The 23,146-nt window shown below is 43.2% G+C and overlaps 1 protein-coding gene across 4 annotated transcripts in view; it reads left to right on the forward strand.

Moving 5' to 3' along the window:
• Nucleotides 1-23,146, forward strand: part of LCLAT1 (lysocardiolipin acyltransferase 1) — a 1,406,982-nt gene that overhangs the window by 907,467 nt on the left and 476,369 nt on the right. For all 4 annotated transcript variants that reach the window (XM_069608660.1, XM_069608659.1, XM_069608662.1 and 1 more), the window contains one exon: nucleotides 20,685-20,831. In XM_069608660.1, the coding sequence (XP_069464761.1) occupies nucleotides 20,685-20,831 (147 nt within the window). The remainder of the gene's footprint in view (nucleotides 1-20,684; nucleotides 20,832-23,146) is intronic.

Consider the following 23,146-nt stretch of genomic DNA (forward strand, 5'->3'; position numbering starts at 1 on the left):
CGATACAAATGGCTCAGTTTTGGTATTTCCTTGGCAGCTGAAATATTCCAGCAGGCCATCCAGGAGGTGATACGTGGCATCCCGGGGGTACTCAACGTTACCGATGACATTCTCATACACGCCAGCAATAGTGAAGAGCACGTACATCGCCTCGACGTGCTACTCAGCAGGCTAGAGAGTGCAGGCCTAACCATTCACAAGGACAAGTGCGAATTCTTGAAGGAGGAGAGCTCTTTTTTGGGGTATGTGTTAAAAAGCGCTGCAGTCTCAGCTGACCCTCGAAAAGTGGCAGACATCCGTGCTGACTCCCCCGACCACACCCACCGAGGTACGACGTTTTTTGGGGATGGCAATGTACTGTGGGAGATTCATCCCCAACCTGGCGACTATGTCCGAGCCACTGAGGGAACTCACCAAGGCCAGCACAAAATGGGTCTGGAGCCCCACCTGCCAGGAAGCATTCGAACAAATCAAAGCGTCAACCTCGGCCGACACTACCATGGCATACTACGATCCCACACTGTCGACCGAACTATACGTCGATGCCAGCCCTGTTGCCCTTGGGGCGATCTTAGTCCAAGTGGCTCACACTGGAAAATCAATGCCAATAGCATATGCGTCCCGCGCCTTGACCCCGACGGAGCAACGGTACTCACACATAGAAAAGGAAGCCATTGCAGTACTGTGGGGCTGTCGCCATTTTCACCTGTACCTGTATGGCCGCAAATTCAAGGCTTACACGGACCACAAAACCCTCATCCCCATATTCACAGGCTCCTAATCACACCCTCCAACCAGAATAGGGAAGTGGCTGCTACACCTTCAGCAGTACGTATTCTAGTTGGCATACCAACCTGGCAGCGGCAACCCAGCAGATTTCCTGTCCAGGGACCCGAGAGCGGCCACGCTGGGGAGGTACACGTGGCTGGGGAAACCGAGGAACACATTTGCCAAGTCGTTCACACAATGAAACGCAAAGCAATCGGCATCGAAGACATCGTGGAGGCTACCCAAGCAGACCCATGTTGTGATCTGGTCAAGGACTCTGTCATCTCTGGTGAATGGAAATCCTTCCTTCAAAACGTACATAATTGCACAGCCGAAGCTAGAGAGTTCCTCGCCGGCTCACAGTAAGGCAAGACGTGTCTGTCACCAAGGAAGGAATCGCACTAAGAGGGACTCGAATAGTCATCCCTGCAAGTCTACAGGACAGAATCATAGCGCTGGCGCACGAAGGCCACCAGGGCATAGTAAGGACCAAAGCCAGACTCAGACACCGCGTATGGTTCCCGCACATTGACGACAAAGTGGAACAACTCATCACAACATGCCTCCCATGTCAGATCACGAGCACACCGCCAAATCCTGAACCAATACAGGCGGCAGAGCGAGGGTCCTCAAGATGGGACGCCATTAGCATTGATTTTTGCAAAATCCAGGAGGGCACGTATCCGTTGATGACCACTCAACATACCCAGAGGTTGAGATCGTATCATCCACAGCAGCAGAAATGGTAATACCGGCTCTTAAAAAGATATTCGCCACCCATGCCTTCCACAACGCATCCGGAGTGACAAGGGGCCACCGTTCCAAGGGGAAGAATTCAGGAAATAGCTAGACGACCTCAACATTCAATTCCACCATATAATGCAGAGATGGCCACAGGCTAACGGAGATGTAGAGAGGTTCATGCGCACCCTCAATAAAGGGCTACGCCTATCCCGAGCAAACTCAAGCCCCTGGAGGGTGGACTTATACAGGTTCTCTGAAGAGACAGATTTGCAAATCGAGGAGGAGTACCATCATCGTGAGGGGGAAGCGACCGTGAACTGTGGAATGGACGAGCTGCCGAGCGAACCAGAGGAGACATGTCCAAACAAAGAAGGTGAGCCGCAACTAAATGAGAGTCAGGGGACAGCCCCCAGAGGTGGGCGCTATGCTTTAAGAACTTCACCGAAACCTCCAGAAGGACTAAAAGACTATGAGTGGTAGAATCCCAACACATAGTGGCATGAGAACACACAGTTTTGATCACAGTTTTGCACATACTATGTTTGTTAATGTTTTGTTTAGAAAAAAGGAGGAATGTTATGTACGCCTTACGTCCCGCCACGGGGTGACGTAAGGCGCTTCTGAATAAAAGCTGCGCCCCCGCTACGCGAGGCCAGTTTGGGCACATCGCAATCCATGCGTTTCCGCGTCTCATTTGGCTGGTGCTGCGCAGCGGGGCCTTAGCCCACAGGCCCCTGCATTCACTTCCTCCCGTTGTTAGGCAGAATCCTGTGCAGTGCTCTTAGGGACCACTACACCTGATTAAGACCACAGGTGGCAATACAAGTTTTACCTTTGGTACAAGCCTGTACTACTAAGTTATAGTGGTAGCAGTAGCAGAGCAGCCAGGCTTATCTCAAGAGTATATGAGCAGTAGCAGAGATTACACAAAGGGACCACAATTACTTTGACTCAAGCAAACACTGACTCAAGGTTTCAGGTAAAAAATATAAGTACATTTTTTTTAAACCATCAGTTATAAACACAACACCTCTATTAAACTTTAAACAAAATCACACGTTAAGTATACTACAACTAACCAATTCACTTTGTACAGTAAGTCTCAAGGTAAGCATCCTGTGTTTGAATGAACCGGTGTTATGAACAAAACAAGATATCGCGGATACGGTTGCGATCACTTTTTGACAGTTCGGTCTACTAAATAAACGCGTATCCATGACATGAAATGCTAACGGGGCAAAAACACGCTTAGCACATGAGATACCCAGAGGGAGTTGGAGGCAAACATCACAGGCAATATTTAGGTTAGGCAGACAGTATCGAGAAACACTCAGAAACAGGAGTTCAAAAATCAAAAGCTCGGAGCCAGGTTTAGGTGACACCGGAGGCCTGTGCCGAAGATCACACCGTTAGACAGTTCACGATTCAGTGTAGCCAAAAAGTACTTGTATATTGTCAATGTTCGGAAGCAAAAGTTATAAGAAGGAGGGAAGACGAGGACAAACCTTGAGGATGAAGAAAAGGATTCACCCAGTTTCCCCGAGTAGAACACAGTACCTTATTCCCACGATGCAGCTGGTGCCCTGGCAGTTGTTCCTGTTGGTTTCCTGTAGACCCACGATTCCTGGAGCTTTGTTGTGAAGGAGGACGTCTGAAGGGGGTCTCCACCACACAGGGATGAAGCCAGCAGCAGCGACAACGCAAAGGTGTGCTCCTTAAAAACAGGAGAGGCTCAGCAGGTGGCTATCCGTACCACTACAGCAGTGTGCAGCGATTTCGACCACGGCAGAGATCTCTGGCTGAAGAAGATGAGCTGGTTATCCCCACCAGGCTCAAGGGAAGAATACTCCGGACTGGATCTTCTCTTAGTCGTTGAAGGGAAGATAGCTCAGGACTGCAGCAGGGCTTCACCGGGACGGGGTAGTTGCAGCAGCTGTCGTTCTCTCCACTTCTCTTCTGTTCCTTGTAGTTCCAGAGGCGAGTCTGACTTCTAGCCCAAGAGACCTGCCTTTTATGCGCAAAACCCCCATTCACACAGCCTGGCTGTCAATCACGCAGCAGGGGGGTTGTCCAGCCGGGACAACCACCTCGGCCAATCATGGCAAAGTGCGACTTGGGTTTCCTAGGATACCCTGTGTAGGGGGTGACTACACCCCTTCCCCACATTCAGTCTACCTAGACACCCAGGCGCCAAGAGGAGGGCTTCTCTGCAGAAGCCCGCCAAAAGACGGTGAACAAAGAAGGCGAACCTAGTTTGCTGCGCAAAGTAAAACACAAGAAGGACTTTAACAAAAAGAAATGGCGAATAAACCCAACCGCAGCCAAAAAGAAAGACGATTTGGTCAAGCGGGTTTATGTTCGAGGCTAATATAATAGCCAAGAACAATACCATGTTTATCTAATATAATCGTGGTAGAAAAGTTAGGGTAGATACCACTGCCACCAGCCAAGTCTAAATGTTAAAAGAGCAAAACAATGCTCAGGGAGGTACAGACAGAAAAGGGGTACAGATTAGCCCTTTCCAGTATTCCATGTAAGATGGGGTGTACTGGGTCTCTGGTAAAAACGACTATGTAAAGTAAATGGCAACTTTACCTTTCTCTTGGAGACAGTAGTCAGCCCCAGCGAAATGGAGTCAGAGGGAAGTCTAAAAGACAACCCTTGGTTACTACACTAAAGGTGCTGTGTAACCCAAGAGTGGAAAAAAGGATGTACACTTTTGCCAGGTGGAAAAAATAAACTCCAGAAATCCAGCAAAGTTGCTGGGGGACTCACTAGGTGAGGGAAATTAGCCCTAGAAGGAGAATTCTCCCCAACACCCGCCGACGCATCGGCTGGGGAGGAGCACATAACAGTGGACTCCTGTGCCGAACCCTGCAGAGTGGGGAAAAAACCTTTATTAGTGAACCTTTTGGAATTCATGAAATAAACATTGCGATGATTGATTGGCGTGACTGTTATATCCTGCCAGCTCCAGGGCCAGGTTTCACCGTATTCAGGGGGCCTGTTTCTCCCAGAAGCGCATGAAGTACCTGCCTCACGAGGGAGCCTCAATTGGAAAGGACTGGGACGAGGAAGAGGGATAATGAGATTATTGCACGGAACAATCATAACTTGCATTCAAGGAGATGCCACCTTCATGCAAACCTAAAATGTGCTGGATGTATTCCTGTTCGTGCAGGTACTGAACTCTTTGGGAGGTTATTTTCGACATACCGCTCTAAATGTGTCCAATGTATTTAATAATTGCCATAACGACTTTAATTATTTCTAGAAATATCTTCTCTTTTGCAGAATTCACAATTATTTCCCTTCGCTCTTTTCCACTTGCTTTCCGATTGTTCTAGGACGATTGTCTAAATTGGCAATCCTTAGCTGAGACACCCGTCAAAGGCTGCTGCTTCTGGATTTAGATTCTTCGCAGGAACCATATTGTTCTGTGTTGATAAAGTAACTGGGGCAGCTGTTCCGGGCTAAGGCCTATAAACAGCCCTGTGCTCCTGATTGATGCAGTGGACTCTGTAAGGGAAGTCTTCCACTTTAGGCGCCTGAGAAGGAGAAAATAAAATGCAATGAATTCCGAGTGGTTGTAAAATTCTAAAAATAGCTCTGCAGATACATTTTATGGACACTCAACCATGCCTCGGGTTGAATATGGCAGTCGCTTAAATGTTAAAGGGGTACTGCCTGGAAATAAAGAGCTGCGGAGGTGAGGGGAAGTGTATGACTTTTGAAAGTATATTACACAAAAATATACTCGCTTTCTGTTGAAAAGGAACACACCCTAAAAATACATACGTTTCAAAAATAATGAAAAAAGGGAATGCTATTATGTCGCCGAATACCTTTTGTGAAGTTTCTGATTATGCTTTTCTTGGGAATGTAATATACGCGCTCAGAGCAAGTGGCTCTGTAAGTGGCTGTTCGGCTGGGCACTCTACTCGTGAAGCATTGTGAAGATTCTACTGATTGGCCCCTCCCACTTTACCCAGAATTCCATAAGAAGTGGCGTCCGCGCGCTCATGCGCGCGCGCTCAGAGCAAGTGGCTCTGTAAGTGGCTGTTCGGCTGGGCACTCTACTCGTGAAGCATTGTGAAGATTCTACTGGTACGCTATTGAGCTTGCTGCCTGCTTTCTTAAAAGGAACTGTGACCTGTGGACTCCTTAATATATTTATAAGGACATCATATGTAATATAGAGTCTAATTTGACCCTTTTATTTAATTTTTTAGATTGGCCCCTCCCACTTTACCCAGAATTCCATAAGAAGTGGCGTCCGCGCGCTCACGCGCGCGTGCTCAGAGCAAGTGGCTCTGTAAGTGGCTGTTCGGCTGGGCACTCTACTCGTGAAGCATTGTGAAGATTCTACTGGTACGCTATTGAGCTTGCTGCCCGCTTTCTTAAAAGGAACTGTGACCTGTGGACTCCTTAATATATTTATAAGGACATCATATGTAATATAGAGTCTAATTTGACCCTTTTATTTAATTTTTCAGATTGGCCCCTCCCACTTTACCCAGAATTCCATAAGAAGTGGCATCCGCGCGCTCATGCGCGCGCGCGCTCAGAGCAAGTGGCTCTGTAAGTGGCTGTTCGCTGCTTGCAGCGAGCTGCGTTGTGAGTGTTTTTGTGAATTCTACCTTCCTCAAACCTGACGTGATAGAATGATTTACGTGAGTTGGTGATGTGAGAGTTTAACCTAGCTAAGTCTATTTAACCTACATGTGGAAATCCGACGAACATTTAAACTGCAGGGGAAACGGCTCGATATGTTCTATCATATTTAACATTTTGGTGAATTCGACATTTAGCTGTTTGTTGGGCATTGTGCTGTGCAGCTGTTTTGTCATGTTTTGCTTTCACTCTTTTTACTCTATCTTGATCGCGCGCACGTGTGTATAGCATGATTGCAGGAATACGATCTTTATTTCCCACAGAGGGTGCTTTGCGAAGTGGCCTTGGAAGTGCCCTGTTGTGTCTGTTTGGTTTGGTAGGGCTGCGGGGTGGCGGCCCAATTGTCTGCATCTTTTGATAACTATACATTGACCTGTCATACTATAGTACTTATCATAGTCTTTCTTTCTTTCTGAAAATATGATCGGAGCCTCATTTTAGATGTAGTATAATGAGTCATGAGCCCAAAAAAATCTGTTAAAGTAGCTGTAAAAAAATCTGCTAAAACAAAGTTTCGTTTTACCAGCGTGTCTGTGCCTCATATGGCCACCAGAATGAGTATTGCTCGTGCAACGGCCCTGTCTGCCTCTGACCTAACCAATTCTGAAAGGGAGATGGTGGACTGTGCACAATCATGTTCTATGGAACAAAAACGTACAACTAGCCCTAAGGCATTAACCAATGATGTTCATCTTTCGGAAAGTTCGCAATCTCTATTTGCTGAGGAGGGCTCAATCGCAGATGTTGACGTAAACAGGGAAATTGAACCTGACAATAAAAAAGATAGAATGAACGAGAGCCCTATTTATGCTGATACTCCACCAATATTTAGTATAGGAGTAACCTCAATGTTGGATGTATCACAACATTTGGTCCAAGATTCAAGCTATGATACTACCTCAGTATTGGAAATAAACAATGTAAATTCAGATATGGCCTTTGGGACATATTGTAAAGAGATTCAAGCAATGGTACTATCTGAATTAAAGACTCATACTAGATTGCTAAATGAGATGGTGTTGGCTTTTACAGCTTTACCTGAAATGCTAACACGAATGATCACAAAATACAATATTGAGCCCAACTGTATGAAAAAGCACTTAGATAATAGTGGTATTACAAAGATAAAAGAGTTGGCCATAAATGTAATTCCCTCAAAGATCCCGCAGGGATTGGCTCCTGGTGTGATAGAGACTAACATTGTAAAATCAGGTTTAAATGATCCCGCCATTGTTATTGAAGGTGTAACTACTTTTAGTGATGACGATAATGGTGCTTTTATTGAAAAAATTTCGGAAAAAAAGGAGAAAAAAAATAGAAAAAAACAGGCAAAACAAGCGAAGGCTAGCCTTACGACATCTCGTAAATTTATGAGAACTCTTGATATACGTGAGGCTTGGCTAGATAAGAAAGATAACAATAACATCAACAAGGTGGTGGCCGATAATAATGTAGCAGAACCAATTCCACCAGTATTATCAGTTAAATTGGCAGCCCTACCATTGGTCACCACACGGAGCCCAGATAAATCAGAGTATATAGAAGGCACCTCTATGCTGTCAGCGGTACTTAAAAATAAAGTTACTTCTGACAGGATTGATAGTAATCTTCGTGCCTTAGAAAGGGGGGTTCAAGACATTTTTGATATCTTTAAGAACCCGGATGCCTTATCTAGACCAAATACTCCCACAATCATGGATTGTACCCCCACCGCTTGTTCCATATCCCCAGTAGCACAAGCTAAAGAAGTTATAGTGGCTCACCGAACTGACAATAAAAGTGGTGGGGTCACTTTACGTGGCAATCCTAAAGAGGGCATGCAGGAGAACAAGTATCTCGATCTCAATGTAAAAGACAAAATTCTTGAGTCTCCCCAAATAAAAAATGTTGAAACTATTACACCAAAAATGGACAAAATTGTGAATCAGACTACAGGCACTATTGATCACCCTAATTTATCTAGGGAAGCAGTTAGTAGCATTGTTGAAGATATTCTGAATCACAAACTAAGTGAAGCAAAAAAACTCTTCCCAAGCTTAGTGGGCCCCTCTGCGGGTAAACATGATAATCCTACCCTGGAAAGTGGTGTAAGCAGAAACACCTGGTTGCCTGATGCAGTATTAAGCCAAAACACAGGTATAGGGTAGATTCAAGGCAGACAGGAACGCTATCAATTTCAAGAATCTGACCACATGGCCAATAGTAACAAGAGAAATGAGACCCTTAACCTAAGGCGTCCTGTGTATCCAAATGAACCAAGTCTGGTGCTTTACTATGTTTTTGATGATGGGGGACCCTGGTCCCTAAATAGGCAGTACATTTTAAGTTTATTTAATGACATTGATGAACTACGCCTAATAACCTCTTCAGACATTCAACTTGTAGATTTTATCCATGAAGAGAGATATGACTATGTTAGACTTATAATAAATTCTCCCTTGGTCAGAACACTTATAATAAAAGAAGCGGGTGCTCTTCAAAAAAGAGGATTTGACGTGATGGAATTTCAGGAGTCACATAATATTGACAGAAATTTGGGCTCAAATGAAGGCTATATGAAACATCCCTCTAATCAAGGTATTTATTCACAAGAGGTTAGGTGCTCTACCGGTAAAGAAGGTGACAAGCCAGTAATGACGGAAGTTAAATCCCAACTCTCTGACATGCAAGAATGGAGATGGCTAGCCCTATCTCTCAGGGAATCCATAGATAAGCTGAAATCAATGAAGGATCCACTTTAGCGAAGATACAGCATTCAACCTTGCATCATGGAATACTAGGGGATGCTCACATTTGACTGCTAATGCAAACATTGTTGAAATGTTAAAGTGTTATGATTTTGTCTTGTTGCAAGAGACCTGGGCTACAGGCTATTTATTATGGGATGGCTATGGTATAATTAATATGAAGGCATCTAAGGGTCTGCATGGCCGTCCCAGTGGTGGTCTTGTATTGGGTTATCGATCAGAGACTAATATAAAGATGGTTTCTGAACAGCAGGTTATGGACTGTGCAATTGTTGGTACTTTTAGATTAGCTACAGATAAGGGCAATGTTTTCATAATGTTGATGAATGTATACTGGAACACCGTCACTCATACAAACACAGAGCTTTTAAAGCTATTTGCAATGCTTAACCAAATATTACATGATTGGTTGGACTCAAACATGGGTGGTGCTTTGCTGCTTGCAGGAGATCTGAATGCAGATTGCAGCATGGAATATGATGATGCAACCTGGATTCTCGCATCCACAGATTTGGAGGCTTTGGGGGCCCGCAATAAAGTGTACAGAGGTAGTATGTGGGTGGTTTTCATGTATAGTTGGGGAATGCAGCCTCTGTTTAACATCACTCCAACTTGGCAAGCACGGGGCCTTAGCTCCATATTGGACTACATCTTTGTAAGCAATAATTCTCAAGAATACTCTTGTTCACTAAAGGTGACTAGTCTGCTGGAAAGTGACCATGCATTACTATCTACAGTTTTACCCTGGAGGAAGGTAAATATAGATGTAGTGCAAAATATGGGGAACATCATAGTTAATGTTGCGGGTACTAAGGTAAAATGGACCCCAGAAAATATAACCAAGCTAAATACCTTGATGTTACATGACTACTTATCTTCGTCAATTGAGTGGAAACTTGCAACTTACTCAGGAGATTGCTTTAAAACATATGTAGCACATATGCTGGCAAAAGGCAATATCATAAAATCAACTTCGCAAATACTCAATAACAAATGTCTACACGTATTTGATATTGAAGTACAAAATAGGAAGGCTTTGTTAAGAAAAGAACTGCGTATAGTAAAAAAGGAAACATCAAATCAGATAGAACTGATCTGTAAAACAAAACAGATCAAGCAGAAATATAAAAACTGGTTACTGTCTCACAGAGCAAATATGGCACAAAAGGATGGGGAAGCGATTAATGCCCTAGATTATGGCAATCCTAGGAATATATGGTCTATAATCAATGGAACTGAAGTGTCTCAGCAACAACTGACAACAAATCCAATTGCTGGGCATATATGGGTAGACCACTTTGAGAAGTTGTACCAACAATCAGACACCCAATGCTTAACCCAATACATTAATGACCAGTTGTGGTCGCTGAACATATCATTAAATAACATCTCCAGGCATATAAACAAAGTTAAGTCTACATGCACCCCCGGTCCTAACAACCTTTCCTATATTACACTGAAAAACAATGTAACATTATGGGCAGGTTTATTGAACTGTATGTTTAGTTCCATTATATATGAGAGGAAAATTCCTAAATCTTGGAAGTTGTCATACGTAATATTGATACACAAAAAGGGTAACCGCCTAAGTCCCCTGAATTACCGGCTAATCATGTTAACAGATGTAGAATCTAAGATTTTTGCAGCAATTGTTTTGGATGAGCTGAATCTATGGATAAAAAATAAGAACATATTAGATATAAAACAAATAGGTTTCAGAGAAGGGATGGGCACAGACATGGGCAGATCAGTTGTAGCAAATTGTTGAGTATGGCTAGAATAAAAGACAAGCCGCCATTATATTTAGCATCCATGGATTTATCCATGGCTTTTGACATGGTCGATAGGAAAACCCTATGGACAACCTTACTTGATCTTGGTATAGAAAACAACCTGCTAGATGTTATAATAGCTCTTTATTCGAACACTGTGCTTAGAGTGAGACTTAACAATAGTGGCCTATTATCTGATCAAATTTCTACCCATAATGGTCTAAAACAAGGCTGCAGATTGGCAGCAACACTGTTCAATCTTTATGTCTCAAAAGCAGGGAGCTTTCTAGATGATAGTGGTTTAGTCTCACCTAAATTGGGCAAAATAAGATTGAATTGGATCGCTTATGCGGATGATTTTTTGCTGTTTGATGGGACTAAGGTGGGTTTGCAAAGGATGATTGTAGCATTCATTTTGAATAGAAAGCTACTGATAAACCCTAACAAAACAATAATATTTTACACAGGTGTGAAAAATATAAAAGAAGATTCTTTTTCGATTATATGTGGTGGTCTAAGATTAAAAAACAAATCAATGCTAAAATACCTGGGTTATATATACACATCTCCTTATTCGTTAGGTTTTATAAAAAGTAATCTCGGTATAAAAGCCTCTGCTATTGCCAATCAGATATCAGCTGTGGAGAGAAGATATGGCAGGTTCACAATGATGCCTTGTATTCTGTTTTATCGGTCGAAAGCAATTCCACGATTGACATACGGTCTTGAGTTTTACTCTGAAGAATTGGTATCTTATCTGAAAACAGTTGAAGCACAAGTATGGCGAAGGGTCTTAAGGTATCTACCGAAATGTTTGCCTATGGAACTCTTACATTATGAGTTAGGTTTGTCCTCCTTAAAGTGTACAGTACATTGGAAAAAATTATCTTTATTACGTAAGTGCTTGATGTCTGAGGATAACACACTGTATTACTTCTTGGGAGTTGACATGTTTGGGGTTTTCATTTGTGAGTTAAAAAGAGATTGTGTGAAAATTCTAAGTGATTTAGGCCTCACATTAGAAAATCTAAAAAGGAATCCTCTTAAAGTGAAAGAATTATTAAAAGCCTCAGACTGGTTGGAGAACAATGTGGTAATCTTAAACTCCTCGATATATTCACAAGCTATATCATTCTGGAAATGGAAACCTTATCCTGAGAAATACCTAGAAAAACATCCATCCAGAGCATACAGAAACCAATTCATGAGATTTCATTTTAACGTCTTAAGCACTCATGAAATTCAGAATATAAGGTGCAGGAATGTGGCAAAGAAATCCTGCAGACACTGTGCTGGTACCAGGGTTAATGAATCATTAATGCATTTGTTGTTGGTTTGTCCTGCTTTGCTGAAACAAAGAATAGAATACTTTGCAATGTTTGTCCATGACACATCGAATGTAAACAGATGTAACTTGTGGTTCGAAATGCTTCATGGTAACTCGACGGTTTTAAAAATACGTATTAATGAATTTTTGAGAATTATCTGTGAATTAACATGAACTTGATAAAGACTGCTTAAGCGTTTAAATACTCAAGAAGCTTTTAAGAAACAATGAGTTGAAGACTCAGATTATTAATAATGTCTCAGTTATCTGGTACAATTATTATGTATATTGAGAAGTACTAGGCTCTAAGTGTTTTTAATAAGAATTGTCTGTTTTTAGCTGTTTAATATGAATTGCTGGTCCGGAATTGTATTAGACAAATGTGTTTTAAAAAGTGTAGTGTATTGTAATCTTTTTGTAAACTTTTCTACTATTCGATTGTATTATGAAAAGAGTTCATTTTGTAAAGGTTTGTATAAACCAAAAACAATAAAGATAATAATAATAATATACATTCAGGCTGATAAACCTTGCAATCAGTTCCAGGAGCCTTGCACCATTTCTGGCAGAAATAACAGAGTTTGGGGTACACAACCGTTCAGGTTTCGGCATGTACACTAGTGCATTCGCCCTTAGAGGTGCTTTCGGAACTGAGTGGCACATTTCATTTTGCAACCTGCACTTTCTGTGCTGCTGTCAAGTCATGCCTCTCAATTCTCATGAACGAAGAATGTGCCTACTATTCATTTATTTGTATTTCTAGGGAGAAAAGCTTTGACAAGAAATATTATACATAAGTAGGTAGGTAATACCAGGTTTGGGTGCCTTACAATAGTAACTGAGATTAAAGTGTAGACGAGCAGCCAACTGCCCCTGCAGGAAGTCCTGCCCCCCCCCACACTTCCTGTATGCTGGCAGCCTGAAATCATGCCATGCTTGACACCAGCGATTGTGACTATTCCGCGTCGAATCTTCGAGAGAAGGTATCCATTAAGAAAACCCTAGCAGATGTATTCCAAAAGAGATGACAATCTCTTTGAGGAGATTCCCCCAAGGAATATGAAAATGAGAGAAAGAGAAGTTGGTGACGTCCCAAGAAACGAGCGTGATGCACTGAGAAGACTGGCTGAAGAAGAGAATGTATGGGCCTTATAGAAACTGATGATGAAGTAAAGAATTGAGACAAAGATTGCACGTGTGAAGAGCACTGCAGAAAATGGAAATCATTCAATAACTGTACAGATGCAGCAATGCAAGTAGACTAAGTGATCATAGAAGCTAGCTATACATAGTGAATAGACTGTAGCTCCTAGATGCCCTGTTGGGCCTTAGTTAGCGCTTTATACATTTTAAATAAATAAATGAATGAATAGGCAGAGCCACCATTATATAGAAGCTGGACATCAGTGTTACACTTTTATTAAGTTCAACCCATGAAGAAAGGGTCTGAGAGCTGTGTCGCAGCAGATAATTTGCTGGGATCATGGAAGAATCGAGAAGGGCTGTCTGGCCTGGTGTCAAGGCTGGAGCTGCCAAAGAACTGGTTATCTATCCCTGAAGAACAGTGAACGTGAGTCGCTGAATCATCCCTTGTTAAGGTGCAAAGAAAGAACACCATGAGTGCCAAGTTGTGTTCATTTGAGACAATTAAATGCTGCACAATGGGCCACATTGTGGTTTCCTGTCACATTGGCCTAGGATGAAAATAGAGTTGGCCACACAGTTCCAAAACTATGATAGCGCATGCATTTATGGCACCCATGGGTGGGAGTGTGCCCTTGTACCCCTCGTGTGTTTTTGAGCACCTGTGTGTTGCCCACAGAGCAGGTTATGGGCTTGTGGTGGCTACATGTTGACTTGGCAGTGGCTCTGAGTGTCCTCCCTTTTGGGGCACCCAGGCCCTCCCATAGGAATCAATGGATTCCTTTAGGAAGTCAAGATGGCCCCTGTGGCCTCTTGGTTTGTATTGCATTTTACCTTGTTTCCCAAAGTCTTGGGAAGCCCTGGCCCTGTCCCTTCCTCCTGACTGGCTGTTGGGTTGAAATACCATACATGGCTCTGGGGCTGCCTCCTGTCAGGCAGAAGCTGTGTGTTGTGGTTACACCCTAGGGGTGGGACCCGTATGAATGGAGTCTGAAGTGAACTCACATTCTGTTTTGTGGGTGTCTGATTTCTGTGTGTGTGAAACAATGAATGAGATATGCAAAAAACAAGGGGGTGTGGGATACATTTCCCCACTTAGCAGAATTCCCCTCCATCTCCAAGCTGAACCTCAGCAGTTACCAGCAGAATGGCTGCGCTGGCTCCTTTGAGCACCATTGCCTCACATCAAAACTGCGTTTTGCAGCTACAAAATGATGGCTGCACTGTCTTGCCAAGCACCTATTGGGCAAGAGGAAACAGGGAACAGACCGAGAAAGGCTGTCAGTGTGTTTCCTTATGCGCACCAAAGAAGAGAATCGAAAAGCAGCACAGCTTTGTTGTTAGCTAAAAATTTCCCTTTGAAAAACGAAATATTTTACATTTAAAATGATGGCACCCTGAGGCTCTTTTCATCTGTTAAACAATGTACAGTTCTGATCCAATAAGGCCCAACTATGCCCAGCCCCATTCAGATTGTGCTACAGTAAAAGAAAGCATCATCACTGAATGACAGGCTGTGTCAGGCATGATCTGGGAAATCACCAGAAACTTTACCCTCTGTGCATATGTCAATTTCAGTGGGCACGTGCCTTGTAAGAGAAACTGACTAGGGCTGCGAACAATGTTTGGAATTCAGAGGGAAGAGAAAAACGAATTTAAAAGGGACATCCCAGCAGAATTCACCATGTGTCAAAATGTGCTTTTTGCAAACCTGAAAATATCTGTTTTAATAGTGTAATGTTGATTAAGGCCCTGTCCTTGCCTAGAAATGTAAGGGGGTTTGGTTAAAATATAATATGATGTTTTATTCTAACAACCTTGTCTTTTGGGCTCCGGAAAACTAAATAAATAAATAAATGCATTGGCTGTACTGGGGATCCAGCCAAACAGGTTTTCTCCATGGCTTCAAAGAACAATTGTGTGCTGACAACAGGAGTGGCCTCCCCCCAAAGGAGCCACAATACATTTCTGGGACACCTATGTGTTGCTTTCTGCCCTTGGAAACTTTGAATGGCCAAGAGGATGCATCTCACAAGCTCGTCAGACTTGTGTCTGTGCTACAGCTTGAGACAATAGATTCTGGGACACATACGTGTTACTTTTGGAAGTGACACCTACCATTTACGCAAACTGAGAAACTCCATGGCAGCTCTGGGCTAAACTGACATTTGGTGGTAGCCTGAAAAGACATTACCATATATGCAGGACAAAGGGCCAGTCCATCTGGCTTAAAATACTGTTTTTATTAATAAACTGTAGACTGTTATTTCTATAACCGGGCAACACAGTAATGTAAAAGTTTTACAACTAAAAGCTAATTTTTGTGGCTTTAAAACAGGATATTATGGCTGTCCATAGCATGTATTGGACGTAAATGCCAAGAAAATGTGAATCATGGGAAAAGTACATATGGTGGAACGATAGAAATGAATGGAAATATACTCTATGCTATGTACACATACCTAAAATTGTGGGATGTTGAGCGAAGCGGTTCCCACTAAGAAGCGCGAAAAATTATTAGAAGGGTGAAACAAAGTCCTACAAACCTGGGAGTTGGACTACCATGTTCTGCCTGAAATATGCAATCTGCCTATGTAATTTGCAAAAGTGCCACAAATGTAAAAAGGAGTGATGTATGTCTATATGGATTTTTGGCAAACATGACTGCGGGGTGGCTTTGCACCTCATAAAAACACAACCTCATAAACGGAGTCCCCTCCTTGAGGAGGCGACCAATATGGGCTGACCTATCCGGTTCTTAGGGGTAGGTCTAGCTTAGTTCTGCCCAACAATAAACCCTGTGATGTCACCCGTCTTATAAATAAGGGGGGAAGATCACAGGAGGGGACACTCTCTTCTGGATTTAACCAGCACCTGCGTATCCAGTTATTCCACCTTCACTCTGCAAGATTCCAGACTCCACTGCTAGAAAAGGGATAGTTGATCCAAATCTTCCTGTCCAGACAGAACCACCCTTCAGCACTAAACCACTTGACAAAATCCCACTAACTTCAAGGAGAAAGGGGAAAGTTGGCTGAGCCCGCTTTGGGATTCTACAGTGCCGCCGCTGCTTACCTGCCCCATCCAGTTGAGGCGTCGCTGTGCCGTGACCAGACCTTTGCCCAGCTGTCTTTTGCCAGGAGAGTCCGCCGTTCGGTGACCAGAGCCTTTGAGTTCAGAACCCATTTGGCTGTCCCAAATCCCCAACTTAAGCGCTGATTGTGAGAATGTTCCCATCCCATAACAACACATAGCCTACCCTATCTTGTTACCTTGTCTTTGTCCTACTCTCTAAGTAATCCCATCCATACCCTGATAACTTGGTTAAGATAAGTCTGAATTCTCTGTGCCTCCTGTCCTTGATTTTCTAGTGTTAGCGCAATTCTTCCATTTATTTTTGTATTGCATAGATCCGTAGGCATATTTTGAATAATTTAAGTAATTCCCACATAGAGTTGAACGTGGGGTGAAAAGGTTAAGTTGCAAGTTAACCTTGGAGCGTACCGTGTCTTTCTTTAACAATTTAGTCTTGATAATCTAGTATAAGTAAAACGTGTCCTTTCCTTTCCCAACCGATTTTCTCTTTTAACTGCTTTATTTTCCCAAAACCAAATCTCATCCAATTCTTCAGCTACAGTCACTCTTTCACTTCTATATTATCCCTTTGATGTGCATCTGCCCCCAGCCTAAAAACCACATTCCAATTCTGTCTATTTCACCCGTTTTTTTAAAAAAAAAAACGTTTTGACATTTAAAACTGCAAAAGGGAAAAATGCAACTTTTAAACGTGTGATTTTGGCTGCACTTTGTTTTTACTTACAAGTTGCTTTTTGAACTGTATGCCCTTTGTTGATACCTTGCCTTGTAGTTGCTAGTGATATTACATCCCAGATACTGTGATAAGTCATATTCATCACATTTATTCAACCGCATGCAAATTAATTATTTACCAATTCCGGGTGACATTTTCTGCAATTGCAAAGGGTTATTAGCCTCTTATTTTGTGAGGGAAAGTTGGATTTTGATTTGGTTTGCTGCCTAATGTCCCTGGCTCCTTGATGCTCCTTTCTATCCACTCAAAATTCGATTGTGGTTTGAGGGAGCATTGCAGGGGGAAAATCCTAACTTGGGTGCTATCTACCCAAATAGAAAAAGTGCTCCTATTCATTTGTGCTTTGAATAGGTTCTTGTAGAAGGTCAACCAAGTGTATTTCATTAGTTTACATTGTAACTAGCACCCCATTGGCGATTGCTGCCCAATGTTCAAACTGTGTGATTTTCTTTGACTTTAAAATAAATATTGTATTACCACCCACCGGCCTGGTTCATGGTCCATTGTGACCCGGGGTGTTTGTAAAAGGGGGTTTAAAACGGGTTGGGTGCCAGCTCAATTTGAATTCGTAGAAAATAAAGAAAAAGTATTCTAATTGAGCGCTACCTCCTAGGCTAAGGGCAAGAGTCTTGGTCCGCTGTGTGACGCCCGATTGGAATCCTTAACAGGGGGTCCTGGGAGTCTCTCTGCCTGACATTAGTCGCGGTTATGAGAGACTTACGCAGAGTCTTTAGCTCACTATCTTTCACAGAGGAGAAAAGAGGAGAAAGGCTTCGCAAATTCTCCTCTGAACAAGAGTACCAACAACAACCCCAGACACATGTTTCAGTCTGGTTGGACGTCATCAGTAGGGTGGAGCTGTGCCTCTCTCTAAGAATACTGAGCAAGGACCCCTCTTGTGTTTTTACAATGAATATGAGAGCTTTGACTGAAACTGACTTGAATGCAGTGTTTTGACTGCTTAAAGGATGGGTACTTACCCCAATCCACATTCTTTGTTATGGGTATCTGGGTGGAGTGAATGGCCTGAATGCCTATCAGCCTGATTGGCTGCCTGCCTTCATGAATGCACATCTGCATGATTGGCTGACTGAGCCTGGCTCAGCCAGAGTGAATGGCGAACAGATGTATATATCTGGGGACCTCTCACTTATCAATTTGTTCAGAAGCTGAAGTTGAAAGTGAAGCAACAAGCTGTTCCTTGATGCTTAGCTGGAGGAGAACTCTGCTGCTGCATTTTTTTGTGCAATCCAAAAGCTGGCGTGTTCTTCCAAGGACTGATACAGAGAGGACCTGCGAAGAAGACCTCTCCCCGGGTTACGAGGGACCATCGTGCAAACTGCTACTCTTCATGAGAAGTACCCTGAAAGCCAGTCCTGTGTGCCTGCCGTCCGAAGAAGGGGTCTTCGTGAGTCCTGAAGAAGAGTGCCCGGACATCTCGAGTCGAAGAAATCCATTGGTGAAGCCCAGGGTCCAGAGGTGTGTTCATGACCGCCGGAAGCCGTTGCTGTCTACCACCGAGAAGAGGTGGTACCCTGGAATAGTGTTGCTGTACACACAGAGCTGCGAAAGTTCCTGCCTAAGAACATTTCAAAGGACATTCTTGCCGTCATCAGTGACCATTTTCCTGCCAGAGAGTGTCCCGAGTTGCTGAGTGCAAGGGAAGGTCTGTCAGTGGGTTTTCTGCTACCTGACGCTAACAAAGATGTCCTGAGGGTCCAGACTTGGTGAGGGTCCAGGGTCCACTCCAGTGGTTGAGTCCATGTCACCAGGAGACGTCCAAACGTCTTGCTGTAGCTGCAGAACCGAAGAACCGAAAGGTGGAAAACCGCAATATTCCAAGACTTTCAGTTTTTCTCGTGGACTCAGCATCACAGTGGCTCCTTCTTCCAAGGGGAGAGTGGTCCATCCTCGGATGGAATCGTCGAGTGAAACCGAGAAACTCTGCCACTTCGCCAGCCAAGGCACCAAAGGTACTATAACGAGGAAGAGATTCTTCTAGCCTGCGGAGTCGTCCAAGGGTACCAGATTCGTCTTGGACCCTCTTCTCCTGTGGCCTCTCAGGTACTTTGGGGTGGTAGAACATTTTAATGAAAGCAGAAGGTTATTGAACGTTATTGAATTGGGCTGTAAAAGACAAGATAAGTTACTCCCTAACATTCCATACAGGTTGCCCAGGTGGGGGGGGGGATATTCACACAGAATTGTATATCTAGTCTAAAGGAAGCATTCTGCCACTGTTCACAACTAACCTGCCTTTCTTTCCTATTCTGTGCTGATACACCACACTTAAGAATTCACATGCCTATTTAAAATGGTCTGCAGTTAGTGCATCTATTACTGAATGTAGGCATTGTGTGGTACCACATAGAGTGCATATATTTTCCATTTTTTTAATAAGTATTTCCAGGTACAAAGTGATAATTATTTAAATGTATATATACTCATGAATCTTATTTTATATAAATCAGTTGTGCTATCACCTAATAGTGTGTGGACATTCCTTTGTGGGGGTTTTGGGGAAACACTATACTTAAGAACCAGCCTGCATCACCTCCTGAAAGCGTAAGCTTTACTGCTCATCCATTGCTACCAAATTGAGAGCCATGGCTGGGGTGTTCTGTGCCTTTACCCTACCATATAGAGGGCAGAAATAGACATATCTCCCCACCCCCTCCAGTCTTTACACAGTCTGAGTTTTGTACCAAACATTTGCATATGGATTACATGGTTGAAATGTAGATCTGCAATACGTGTGGTGATGACGCTGTCAAACAATCTAAAGTAACAAAGACCACACATTTACTGCTGTGCAAAATTTATTTTGTAGAACATTTTCCGTCACTGCCTCATGTTCGAAATTTAGCAACCTGTCATAAAATCGTGCACAGTCCATGCTGATCCCACTTAATGAAAACCGTGGTCCCCACACAAATGACACCTGCTTCCATTTGCCCACCTGTGGTTTGCATTTTTGCATTGAGGAAAGCCTCTTGCTCAATACTGGAGGCCCTTCCTTCATATTGGAGTGTCTGTAACTTGCCTGCGTGTAACTGATTAAATTAGTTTTGTCAACATTGCAGAAGAATGAGCATGGCAAACAATCAATGAGGGAAAAATGCTGAATGTTCCCCCTCTGGTAGGTGGTTATTTCAGCGGGCCCTGGGACACCCTTTGGAGAAAGTAGAGAGAGATCGGGAATTCTGAATGGATCCATTTTCAACCAATCCACAGACAATTGGGGGTGCGTAGGATGGAGGGAGTAAAGTTACAGCCTGCAAAGAAGTACCATCACAATCTGCAAAGCTTCTTTCATACGCAGGAGACCTTACCACCTTCTAGAGATAAGCAGGTGACCATGCTTGAAACATTTTGTCAGTGGGCACCCAGCCTTTTAGGGGAACTTGGGGACCCTGCACGAGAGTGGTGTTGGCTTGGACTGCACCTGCCCTTGTTCTCAGGGTCGCCTTAAGGTTTGTGATGGCTACCGGTACACCTTGTGTGTTTCACCTGCCACTCGCTGATTGCCTACTGTAAACTCCTCATTTGCAGGCCCACAAGCTGTGTTTAAGTGCTTTTGTGCAAAAGAATTACTATTGCACATTGGGGAATGGGTGAAATAAGGTACATTACACTAGTGAAGTAAATATGGTATCTTGTCTTCTGTTTTATTGCAGGCTGGGCCATGCAGGTTGCTGCCTTCATTTTCATTCACAGGAAGTGGGAGGAGGACCAACATCATTTTGAAGCAATGCTGGATTATTTCTGTGATATTAAAGAACCTCTACAGCTCCTAATCTTTCCAGAAGGAACAGATCTTACAGGTTAGTTCTTGTTGCTTGTATTGACTTCTAAAATTCACGCTTATGGGTGACCAGGGTGGTGTTTATAAAAACATTCTTAGTGCAAGGGGACTCACAGTTCTTGCAGGTGCACCATTTGCTCTTGCAACTAGCCAAGGGTGCATGATAGTTCAGTCCTAGAGAGTCAGAAATGGGGTGCTGTAAGCATGTAGAGAACTGGCATTCATGCCAGGAGTTAAGTGGCCTCTATGCCTGGGGAGTAGATTGCAATTTGAAATGCTCCACTATGGTCCGTATACCCTGATTAAAATGAATATTCGATAGTTTCCTCATTGCTCATTGAAACTGTGAAAGGAACCTGTAATGTAGTGGACTTGGAGGCACAGCAGATACAACACATAGGGCCTCATTACGAGTCCAGCGGTAGCCATGCCGGAAAAACCGGCAGGCTGCGGCAGGACCCGTAATACCATTCTGCCTCTGTGATTGCCAGAATCACCGGGGCATCACAACCCCGGTGACCCGGTAATTCTCGAGGCGGAATTCTATAAATCCCCATTCTCATGGAGTCCTGTAGGACTCCATGGGGATGGGGACCATGGAAACACTGGTTCCGTCTATAACAGAGCCGGTATTTCCATGTCTGCCTGCAGGTGGGTGGTCTTACTCCTGCCAGGTCAGACCTGGCGGCAGTGACACTTCCCGCCTGCAGGACTTGGAATCAGCCAGTCCGGAAACAACAGTGGCGGCGGGTTACCGCCACCGTTGTTTCCGGACCGACTGACTTGTAATGAGGCCCATAGTTTTGCTGAATTCAATTATTGAGAAACTTCTAGAAATAGGGTTGAGGTTTCCGCAGAGCTACACTCTGAATCAATAATGTGACCTCAATATTGATCATAAAGCAGTGACTCCCACGTACTTAAGACAACGGTTCCGGATTTGTGTTCAGATTCAGACAGGCAATTCTGTTGACCCTTTTTAGTTTGGGCTTTTAGGTGTCGTTTTCACACTTATTAGCTGGAACTATTGCATTTAGAGTAAATATAGGGAGATATGTCATATGAGGAGGACTACACAGCTTGCAGGTGGTTTTTGTTTATTTGTCCACCCATTGACTGGCCGTGGCCATGTTAATTCCTAAGGCCATGCCCACCCAGTTCCCTCTCCCTGCCCAAAACACTTTGTGCTCGCTTTATCAAGTATTACCATCAAACTTTGCACTCAATGTGCCTGCCATTGTTTTTGATAGTTAATGACTTGATATGATCTCTAAACCAGCTTACTGGTGCAACTAAACTGTTTTAACCAGGTCTGCCTTTATCCACTCGATTTATGAGCAGTATGGGTGTCCTTCACTGAAGTCCTGTTAAAAACACGCATTGGCAAAGCCAACAGTTTTGGCTTGTGTATTAGTATTAGTCACTTGCCAGTCACAGTTTTTAGATGTTTTCCAGGCACCACTTTGCACCTGCTATCATCAATATCCAGATAATACCACTACAGCAGCAGGTGCCTTTTCCATTCCTACACAAAAACCTAAACTGTTGGCATTCCCAGTGCTAGTTTTCAAGTGGAACAACTTGCGGGCTCCATAGGAGGAAAAAAAACACAGTACAATGTGTCTAATTTTCATAATCTTGCATTTGAATCTCTTCAAGGTAATCCTGTTTTTTTTTGTTTTTTTTTTTTTACAATAAAAAAAGGCTGATGAAGAGGGATTTACTGTACTTAAAAGTGTAAACTGTGTTTCTAAGATAAAGAAAAATGAAATATACAACTTGCTACAGAAAACTGCAAACCAATTGAACCAGTGAACTGTATGCTAAATGGTTAAACATCCTTGAAAATCGGCATGCATACAATCTTTTGACTGAGGAGTAGTTCAGATGGGTATTCGTGGAATCCCATATAGCCTCTATAGTTTGTTCTTCATACAATAAAAAAGATTATTGCAAATATAGCGAGCCTAACGGAGCAACTCAAAGAATATGTAAACCTTTTGTATGCAGCCATTGGTTAGCAACTTACCCCTATAAGTTAAAAACACAAGGGACGTCCTGTTGAAATTGTAATCCGTAGCCAGTTTTTGGTAATCGGATTGGCTCCTGGTGAACATGGATGATATATGTTTAAATAACTGCATTGCACACAATCTAGGTCTCAGGTCTGGAACAATTCCTCAATGCTCAATTTGCTAGTTTGTATATGCATAATAGAATGCTTATTTGAAGGAATCATTCAAAAAGACTGAGAATTAAAGACAGAATGGGAGATTTGGCTGAATTTCAGGAGGTGCAAAATCGACCATTCGAAAAATACTGAACGACCTAAAA

The sequence above is a fragment of the Ambystoma mexicanum genome, chromosome 4q, assembly GCF_040938575.1.
Source record: "Ambystoma mexicanum isolate Mex_15411 chromosome 4q, UKY_AmexF1_1, whole genome shotgun sequence".
In the NCBI taxonomy this organism is placed as follows: Eukaryota; Metazoa; Chordata; class Amphibia; order Caudata; family Ambystomatidae; genus Ambystoma; species Ambystoma mexicanum.